General features: G+C 46.3%; 1 protein-coding gene across 3 annotated transcripts in view; it reads left to right on the forward strand.

Moving 5' to 3' along the window:
* LOC111954320 (neurexin-3b-like) overlaps positions 1-11046 on the forward strand; it is a 457756-nt gene that overhangs the window by 261653 nt on the left and 185057 nt on the right. Inside the window, exon 1 of one of the 3 annotated variants that reach the window (XM_070435770.1) lies at positions 3924-5345. The exons of the other annotated variants lie outside the window; for them this stretch is intronic. Within the exon in view, the coding sequence (XP_070291871.1) occupies positions 5039-5345 (307 nt within the window). The 5' untranslated portion in view covers positions 3924-5038. Of the gene's footprint in view, positions 1-3923; positions 5346-11046 lie in introns of those variants that run through there. 3 annotated transcript variants of the gene reach the window in all.

Consider the following 11046-nt stretch of genomic DNA (forward strand, 5'->3'; position numbering starts at 1 on the left):
TAAAAATAAAAATGTGTCTAAATAAAAGATCCTAGCTCTCAATCACCATTCACTGATGTCAACACATCTCCGTTCCAATAACCTGCCACGTAGACGGAGAGGCCCGTAACTCCCCCTGCACCCTCTCCTGTTCTCTGGCATTTAAGACCCGCGGGCGACACTCGGATTGCCTCAGCTCTGCCTCCGCTTGCACGCACACACACGCACACACACGCACGCGCACACACACACACACACACGCACGCACGCACGCACGCACACGCACACGCGCACACACACACACACACACACATATAGCTTCAGATACGTCATCTGTCACACAGTCACCTCAGAGAAATCAAAATGTGAAACTCTAATTAACTATGATCCTGACGAGTGTTAATTACCAACTCACCACAAGGCCTGTCTAAAGTTAGATGCTTATTGGATAAGTCAGAGCACAGGCGATATGAGATTGAGTTCTGAGTGAGTCGCTGTGCCAGTAGCAGGATGCATGCGCATCCGCTGTGGTAGAGGCTGTAGCAAGGGTGTTTATGTATGTGTCTGTGTGTCCATCTGTGTGTGTATGTGTGTGTTTGTGCACGGCGTGACTGGCATGCAGAAGAGTTACACAGCAGGATTCAAATGTCTGATTCCCAGTTGAAAGCCAGCCTTGGCACCCTGATGCGATGTTCTGATTTGATTGTTGATCGCTCTGCTCTGCCGCCTCGGCTCTCCTCCCCCCTGTCTTCTGCAGCAGCGATAGACAGAGAGAATCACTATTTCTGTCTTTATGGCACTTTATCTCTCTCCACTCACAGACTCAGCTGGGGGGGAGGAGGAGAGAGAGAGAGATGGAGAGCTACGGTTGAATGGTTTCGTTTAAGGAAAACCAGAGATAGAAGTTCTCTTGGGATCAGAAAGGTCTGATGTGTTATTTTATAGTGGAATCAAGCATCAGTCTATGATCCCTCTTTATCTTCCAATGAATAGAACACATAACACACCTCTCTAAACTGCCACCAAACACTTTTCCCTTGATGTCATTCAACCCTGATAAATGTTCAGCCTTTCTTTCTCGGTCACTGAAACCCTCATCCTATTCCTCACCAGTAATATGCCAATTGTGCTATTCCTAGTCCGTCCCAAATGGCACACAATATCCCTACATAGTACACTCGATAGTACACCCTATGGGCCCTGGTCAAATGTAGTGCAGTGTGTAGGCAATAGGGTGCCATTTTGGACGAAGTAATATGGGGGGAAAAGACGTATACATAAGTTGTGCACCTCATTACAAAGCGTTAGGCCTTGAGGGCTTTGGGAAATAGATGTAATGTAATGTATGAGAGGGTAGGAAAGACTCAGAGAAGACACAGAGCATTTACATTGAGAGAACTAAGGTTCTAGTACTGGAACATGATATCGCGTAGCAAGTTAGCGCCTTAGCTTGAGCTGTAGCAGTAGTTACATATGGTGTTTATCACTCAAGCTCAAATGAAAATGAAAGGAAGGGGAGAAGCACCTGGATATTAGGTTGTAAAAAAACTGGGAATTCTGGGAAAGTTTTGCAACCCTATGTAGAGAGAACTGGCTTTAATGTAGAAGCACATTTGAGGTCATTTGTTTCATTAGGAGCTACAAAGGAACCAGTCTAGTAAAATCCCATCATTCAGAGTGTTAGTTCGTCCCAATCACCTAGAGTGAGGTATGATTCCCAGAGGTTTTTAAAAGAACAGGTGAGTAGATAAATTAAGACGCACAGCGAAATGACAGGATCTGATTTAGAGACCGTTTTTCTGGTTGAGTTACTGCAGTACAGTATGGTATTCCCACTGGCGGTGAGACTGATAGACATCAAGTTTCTCCTTGATTCCTCGCCTCCTTAAAACACTTTGGAGAAAAAGAGAGAGAGAGAGTCAAAGACAAACAAGAGAGAGCAAGATAGAGACGGAGAGAAATAATCCCCGCTTTGAGACTTCTCTTTCCTCCCCAGTTCTAGGAGAGGGAGAGGGGGGGGGGGGGGGGGATCAGCTTATCTCCCCGAAAAGCATCTGTTGACACTGACAGCAGATCAATTGTGAGATTCTGTTTCTCTCTCTCCCTGGTCAAATCTGCTCGTCAGATCCTTCAGACTGATACTTGGACATCAACAGCGACCTGCTCATCAGACAGGAGACATTTCTTATCACACCTCCAGTTTCACATCGTTTAGTCATCTTAGTTACGGTCTATGGAATGTAACTTATGACACATATCATTTACTGTCTGCCGCTAATAAAGATGCTGTGCAGATTGGGCCTATGAAGAGGTGTCATACAAACAGGAAACAGTTTTTTTTATTGGGCGCAGGCCACAGGGTGTGTTTATATTTGTGGCGCATGTGTGAACAAATTGACAGTGTAAGTTCCTACCTGCATATGGAGACTTAGCTACAGAGGACGTGTGGAAAACGAAAAGGTTTATCTCCATTCCTGTAGACATGGCACCTCTTAAGTGCAGTGTGTGTGTGTGTGTGTGGGTGTGTGTGTGTGGTGTGTGTGTGTGTGTGTGTGTGTGTGTGTGTGTGTGTGTGTGTGTGTGTGTGTGTGTGTGTGTGTGTGTGTGTGTGTGTGTGTGTGTGTTTGTGTGTGTGTGTGTCTCATGCTATGGGTATTGTGTGGTGTGTGTGTGTTGTCTGTGTGAATTCCTGTGTGTGCTAGAACCTTCTCCATTAACGCAGACAGTGAACCCACGCACGCAGCTTTGGCTTGCCAACAGACTCTGGAGCACTGTATATTTAGACATAGAAACACTGCGGCGACTTCTGTTGCACTGAGGATTTCATTCATTCATTCTCTCCACTCCGACTTTGATGATAGATTAGATATACTTTTATTGCCTGTTCACAAGTGTACTTTCCGCACAGAAAATGCACTGCTTTAAAAAGAAAATAACATCCACAGAGTAACAGAATCACCCCCCCCCCCCCCCCCAACACCAGGGTGATTTTGATGAACAGCCTTTGAATAGAGTAGGAGAGACCGAAAGCATGCCGTAATGTATAGATATCCGTAGTGTCTTCAAAGCTGGAATAAATCATAAATAACACATCATAAAATCAGAAGTGCCAGCATATTATAATGACGAGGCACAGTCATTCAAAACGGGGGGATTTTGTGCTTGAAGTTGTGTTTTTTGGTTCAATATTGAATGGCATTCTGTTACTGTGTATAAGAGCTTTTAGCTTTTTATTCAAACTCACTTTGCTTCCCTTCAGAAGCATTTTGAATGACAGAAAAGGGACTACAGGCTTTTGTTCTGGTCATTTGTGTTTGAGAGAAGAGGAGCTCTTTCTCTATCTCTCTCGCTCTTTCTCTCTATCTCACTGTCTCTGTCTCTGTCTTGCTCCTCTCTCTGCTCTCTCTCTTCTCTCTTTTGCTCTCTCTCTCTCGCTCACTCCGTTTGAAATTCACCAAATCTCTGGATGTGTGTATGATGCAGGCAGTTATAGCTCTGCTTCAATGGGCTTTTAGAACCATCAAACCACACAGAGAGAGGAGGTCACGTGCCTTCACAGAGAGGCACACAACCTGCGTCTGGAAATGTGATTCCAGCGATAGAAATACCCCATTTTATTTGTCTCTCTCCATTCCATCCTCTCTTTCTCCTTCCCATCCTCTTTCTACTGTCCTCACTCTCATCCTCTCCCTCGCATCCTCTCTTCCTCTCTCCCTCCATCCTGGTCCCTCTCTCCATCCCGCTCTCCCTCCCTCCCTCCTTCTTTCCTCCCCATGACTAAAGGCAGCTCACTCCTCTGCAGTGTCTGCCGGGCCTCCCTGATTTGCTCTGTGCTGGGGGGACATTTGCATAGGCTGGCCCACTTCTGAGTTCTCCCCTCCTCCCTTTTTCCCCTCTCTCTGTCCCATCGTCTTCGCTTAGTTTCACCTGAGCCCCTTTCGATCTCATCCTCCCTCTCTTTCCCCATTGCTCTCTCTCCCTCCCACTCTTTATCGGCAGCTCTCTCCTACCCTCCCTCTCTCACAACAGCTCTCATTTTCTCATTCTCTCTCTCTGTGCGTCTCGCTCTGTTTTTCCTGTGGAGTAATACTAAGAGCTGTCAGTTTGGGTTCCAAGGGTTAACAACCCAGACCGCTACACTTCTCTATTCTCTGGGAAGAAAAGAAAAGGAGAGGTGTTGTTGGGAAGAGAAAAAGGATCCGCTGAAAGAGGAAAGAGAAAAAGGATACGCATGCAGAGAAAACAATGTAGTCTGTAGCTAGTGCAGAACACTGACTGAGAGATCGTGATAGCAGTGAGGGAGAGAAGCCAGGCAGCCTGCGCTGCTGAGCAGTAAACAGATAGTGGGAGAGCCGAGAGTGTGTGGAGCTCTCTCTCTCTCCTCTCTCTCTCCTCTCTCTCTCTCTCTCTCTCTCTCTCTCTCTCTCTCTACTCGCTGGAGCAGAGTAGCAGCTCAGAGTGTATAGCAGAGAGAGCAGAGCGGAGAGCCAGTGGCGCAGGTCGTTCCCGTCTCGTCACACACACTCTGAGCACCTCTAGGTGACGGGGCACAAGGGGATGCACTCCAGGTGAAGACGACACACTCGCACACACTCGCTAGCGACACACACTCACACACTCGCTAACGAAACACACACACTCTCACGCACTCTCCCACGCTCGCTAGCGACACACACACTCTCACACACTCTCGCCTATGGGCATCAAAGGAGCTGCCGAGAAGAGACCTAAAAACGCCTTGGATTGAGATACTAAGAGAATAACAACGAGCTGCTGTGAGCTACATAGGATCCATTCATACCAGGAGGAAGGAGACGAGGAAAGGAGATAAGGAAGGGAAGCATAGAGAAAACCGAGCCACACTTTGTTTGTAGGCGATCTGGATTTTACACTCAGGAGATTCTTTATCGTGTAGATTTCTGCTTTTGTTACCATGGGGTCTTCAGTACTACCTGAAGGTTGTGACTTCTTATTCTGAGAGAGATTACCTGAGATTACCGTTGTTACCTGCACTACTTTCTACAGACCACAGGGGGCGTTGTGCTTGGTTGAGTGGACCATGCTCCTCGTTGGGATGCCTCAGGGCTGGGGCTGGAGCTGGGGGTCCTACCCCTGGATGAGTGCCCTGGTCCTGGCCACGGGCTGGGTGGTGGTGGGGTCCGCCTGGGGCTCCTCGTCCCCTGACCTCCAGGTCCTATCAGCCACACCAGGGGAAGGGGTACCCCTGCCTCCCGCCCCCCTCTCACAACCCCACCCTGGTCCTGACCCCCACCACCACACCCAGGGGGCTAGGCACCACCCTCCTAACACTCCCTCCGCCTCCATTTACCGCTCCGCTGGCCCTGCTCTGCTACGGGGCGGACACGGTGAGTCTCTTCTCTCTATCCTTCTATACCTCTATCCAGCTGGGCAGAAGAGAGCAGAATCATCTGTAATGTATGTGGCGATCCCTCTCTCTCCTCTCCCTCCGTCTATCCCTCTCTTTCTCCCTGGTCCGGCATAGTAACTTCCCCAAAATTTACAAGTTTTCCAGAAATCCTGATTGGATGATTCTGGATTTTCTGCTGATTCCCTCCTGATTCCGGGAAAGTTTCTGTATTTTTGCGACCCTAACTCCCCTGAGAGGCTTGCAGTGGAAATAAAAGCTAACACTGTCTGACAGCAGAGTGGCATTGTCACAGACATTACGAAGTCGTTACGATGATGAACTGAGATCATTTCTTCCAGGGATTGATGAGTGAAACAAATAGCCTGATGTCTATTTGCATATAAGAGGGTGTTAGTTCATTTCTTTCAGTGGTTTAACTCCGTCTCAGTGGGAGGAAATGTGATGATGATTGACAGGTCTTCAATTCCACGGCGCTGCAATGAGAGAGTGTTGATCAGTTGATCCCCTTTCTGTAGGAATTTCAACTTCTTGGTCTCTTTGTATTGTTCTGTGCACGGAGAGTGCTAAAGGCTGCAGTGGGGACTGTTTTTGACTCCTATTAGGGAGTTCAGGGCCCTTTTTCTCCCTGTGACGAAGGACCAGATGGGGCTGATACCCAAGCAGAGAGAGTGTGTGTTTGTCCGTGTCTGTCTGTCTGCGTGTGTGTGTGTACTCTCTGTCTGATGCAGTATATCAGCATGTCACATAGCATGTCACATCCTTCATGTAGGGTTAGCACAACTATTGAATACTACAGCCCACTCTATTCCCTCATTCTCTCAGTGTGTGTTGTCTTTATGTAAGGCCGATAGCTAGGGAGATACTAGTCTGGATGTGTTTTTACCAGGTTAGCCTGTTTAACATTCAACAGCATGATGTTAATTACACATTCAGACCGAGGCCTTGGAGGGAAAACACAGGAGAAAGGGAGGATAGGAGGAGGGATAACCGACGGTAGGGCTTGGAGGGAAAACACAGGAGAAAGGGAGGATAGGAGGAGGGATAAACCGACGGTAGGGCTTGGGGGAAAACACAAGGGAAAGGGAGGATAGAGGAGGATAACCGACGGTAGGGCTTGGAGGAAACACAGGAGAAAGGGAGGATAGGAGGAGGGATAACCGACGGTAGGGCTTGGAGGGAAAACACAGGAGAAAGGAGGGATAGGAGGAGGGATAACCGACGGTAGGGCTTGGAGGGAAAACACAGGAGAAAGGGAGGATAGGAGGAGAGATAACCGACGGTAGGGCTTGGAGGGAAAACACAGGAGAAAGGAGGATAGGAGGAGAGATAGCCGACGGTAGGGCTTGGAGGGAAAACACAGGAGAAAGGGAGGATAGGAGGAGGGATAACCAGACGGTAGGGCTTGGAGGGAAAACACAGGAGAAAGGGAGGATAGGAGGAGAGATAGCCGACGGTAGGCTTGGAGGGAAAACACAGGAGAAAGGAGGATAGGAGGAGGGATAAGCCAAGGTAGGGCTTGGAGGGAAAACACAGGAGAAAGGGAGGATAGGAGGAGGGATAGCGACGGTAGGGCTTGGAGGCCAAAACACAGGAGAAAGGGAGGATAGGAGGAGGGATAGCCGACGGTAGGGCTTGGAGGGAAAACACAGGAGAAAGGGAGGATAGGAGGAGGGATAACCGATGGTAGGGCTTGGCTGTGCATGTGGTATTACTTTATTAAGGAAATAACATCTCTTTTTATTTAATAAATGAATAAAAGAGTCTGGAATAGAATAGTTTGGAATAGAATAGAATAGTTGGAATATAATAGAACAGAATAGAATAGTTGGAATAGAATAGAATAGTTGGAATATAATAGAATAGTCTGGAATAGAACAGTTTGGAATATAATAGAATAGAATAGAATAGTTTGGAATATAATAGAATAGAATAGAATAGTTTGGAATATAAAAGAATAGAATAGTCTGGAATATAATATAGTAGACTAAAGGTGTTTTACATTGAGTAAAGGTAAGGTGCTGAATGTACTGTTTCATGGTGCTGGGTCAATATAAATGTACGTCCCGTTTGTTTTATTCTTTTACACATAATGACTCTTGGGACACTGAGTTCAGCATTTCCTTCACCTAATTACGCTGAGGAAATGCAACTTGTGACTTTTATTTTGAAGAACTGCATTGAAGAAGCGAAAGCCATTGCCTTTCAACATGGCAGTGTTTAGAATGAGCTTCACTGTACAGCCAGCATTTAGTCTATATTGATGCTGTTACAGTAATTTATCAAACCATGATGTAATGTATGAAAGGACTGGATGTTGCGTGTTGTTAGAGTAGCAGCAAAGTTGCTTCAGATGATGTCACTTGCAACTTGGATCTGCAGCAGAAATTGTGTTCACATTGCTTCGTGTGACACAGACCTAAATCGTCTGGATTCTCATTAGAAATCACCCTCCTCCCCTCCTCCTCTTTTCTCTCCTTCTACCCTTCCTACTGCCCTCTGTTCTGGCTTGGGACAGCAAATCAATAGTCAGAGCTGTTTTTGCTGCTTAATTATCCGGTTATTCTTAGTTGTTTCGGCCTCTCATCCCTCTCTTTCCTCTCCTCTTCTCCTATCTCTGTCCCCTTGGCTGAGGTGTTTGTCTTTGTGGAATCAGCTCAGTTCAGTTTACCAGAGAGGAGAGGAGAGGGGGGAAGAGGGAGATATTCAGTGTTAATGAAGTAACACAAATCACACTAGATGTGACATCCTGCCCCTCTCTCTCTCTCTCTCTCTCGCTCTCTCGCTCTTTCTCTCCAACACTCTCTGTTTTGTCCCCTTCCCTCTCTTTGTCCCCTTCCCTCTCTTCCTCACACACATGAACATACACCCTCCCTCTGATACCTTCTCTCTCTTTCTCTATTGCTTTGTGTCCTACTATTCAGACTTTATTTTTCTTCACTTCTTCGTACTTTGCAAATTAGCAAGGGGGCTGAGACACCCAAACTCCCAAAGCCTGCCTCCAAAATCCCAGGCAATCGCTCATGTTCCCTTCCTTGGACACACACACCCACACACACACACACACACACACACACACACACACACACACACACACACACCCTCCCCAAGTCCTACTGGCTAATTAATTATGGTTATGATAATGACCTGATGTAATTATGGTTATGGTGCCAACGGAAAATAAGTTGAACGCATCTTAGAATTATCCATTAAATAATTATTCATTTGAACAAACCCCCACTGATTATTGCTCCGTCCTCAATGCAAATTAATGGCGTCTTCGCCCTCTGTAAAAAATATTCTATCATAGTTTAATTTCCCTTTTTATCATCATTTAGATATTCAGCGATTTTTAATTCGCCATTTTTTTTCTATAAGTTTTGTAAAGTTTCCACAATCTCTGTGTTCCATATTATGTTCCCTCTTGTCAATTGGAGACGCAGAAACTGAAACAGTCCTCTCAATCAAACGGTTTGTCATTCATGTGAACCAGAACTCCATGGAGAACAACTGACATTTGCCCCCTGAGGATTGTCTGGGCTGTAGTTCAGCCGTGATTCATCATGGTGAATGTGACTTATTGAGTCCTAAGGTTAGCTAATGGTGCAGAACCAGCCACTTCCTCTCTGGGCCGACTGTGACTTGGTGTCGCCTCATCTGTCAACCTGATCTACACACAGGAGGATTCTCTTACTACCCTAATGTCCTGCTGCTGTGCTTGCTGTGCCCTGTCATGGGCTGAAATGAGATCATGTTTGCACTCGAGGTGTACAGTTGGCTCTAATTTGATGCATATGACTTTTCGACTGTATCAGGTCCTCAGCTCAGTTTGTCCATAACCTTACCGTAGAAAAAGATTGTTCAAGTGCCTCGATAGATATGAGCTTATAGTCCAACCGAAGCATCTGGCCCTAGCCATTCTCCATCCCTTCTTCACCATCAAAGACTCCTCCTTGCCACTGTCCATTCACTGACGTGTTTACACTCAGAGACTGATCATTGATCTGTCTGATACACAATGACATGCAGAACCATGTCAATGGGGGAGTTTCCAATTAGACTTGATGTGCGTATCGTACTAGCCATGCTGTCACTGTGTTGCCATAGGCTGCCTCTTAGGTCAGGTGGGCTTCACTCATCTCTGCTACACTGATCTTATCGCTGTCTGTCTGTGTGCTCGATCCTATCTCCTCCCAGGCTTTATTTCATCTAATATACTGGGTGGTTCGAGCCCTTAATGCTGATTGGCTGACGGCCGTGGTATATCAGACAGTATACCACAGGTATGACAGAACCTTTCTTTTTACTGCTTTATAATAGCAATAAGGCTCCTCTGAAGTTTTTGATATATATACACACACATATATACACGGCTAAGGGCTTTGTCCAGACACTCCGCATTGTGTTGTGCGTAAGAACAGCCCTTAGCCGTGGTACAGTATATTGGTCATATACCACACCACCTCGGGTCTTATTGCTTAATTAACTGTGTGATTCAATGACTCGATGGAACAAGGCCTTCTATGCATGTTAAAGGTATTATGTCTGTGTTATTTTTTTGCGATATTATACAAATTCACCTTAGGCTATTCTTGTGTTCTTCTTGTTTTATTTACTTAGTGTATTCACTGTGTATTATTAGTGTATTATTTACCGTGTATTCTGAATAGATGTAAGACTCTCACGAGCTCATGTAAAGTCGGTTAGAGGATGTGCATTTAATTAAGTGGTTGGTAATGTACTTTTCTTCTAACAGTAGACTCCTTCTATTAAGGGGCCGGTCGGTAGCCTAGTGGTTAGAGCGTTGGGCCAGTAACCGAAAGGTTGCTGGATCGAATCCCCGAGATGACGAGGTAAAGATCTGTCGTTCTGCCCCTGAGCAAGACATGGATGTCGATTAAGGCAGCCCTCCGCACCTCTCTGAAGGAAGACACATTTCAGATGAAGGCATTCAGTTGTACAACTGACTAGGTATTTCCCAAATGTTCTTCCCAGAACAGGAGGGAACACAGGGGATTGTATGTCTAAACAGAATAGGCTCTCAGACACATGCATGTATATTCCCCTCAATGCAAAAATATCTTTACGGTTAAATAAATGCCATTTACTTATAAACTCCACCTTTTGGATTCCTCTGTCTCTCTCCCCTGATAGAGGGAAACAGTACAGTACTTCACCATGGAAGGGTTTGGAATGGTGCATTTCTCTCTGCATTTCATCCTGTCAGTGAGAGAGATTGGGGTACGCTCTCTCCCTCTCCCACCCACTCAGCGCCCAGCTAAAGTAGCTAATGGGTTTGGGGCTCGCCCTGACGCGCTGGCGGGATATTGAGTTGGGACTTCCACCGGTCCCCGAGCAAGCAGACATGCTAGCGGGGCGGCTGAGAGGATCGGAGAATACAGCTAGTCGGGAACATGATATCATTTGAGTGGGCCTTGGCAGCACATTGCGACAGCCCTCTAATACAACTAGATGCAGCATCCTCAGCCCTCTAACACAACTAGATACAGCATCCCCTGCCCTCTAATACAACTAGATACAGCATCCTCAGCCCTCTAATACAACTAGATGCAGCATCCCCAGCCCTCTAATACATCTAGATACAGCCATCCCCAGCCTCTCTAATACAACTAGATGCCAGCATCTTCCTCATGCCCTCTTAATAGAACTAGATGCAGCAA

This window comes from Salvelinus sp. IW2-2015, linkage group LG28 (genome assembly GCF_002910315.2).
Source record: "Salvelinus sp. IW2-2015 linkage group LG28, ASM291031v2, whole genome shotgun sequence".
NCBI lineage: Eukaryota > Metazoa > Chordata > Actinopteri > Salmoniformes > Salmonidae > Salvelinus > Salvelinus sp. IW2-2015.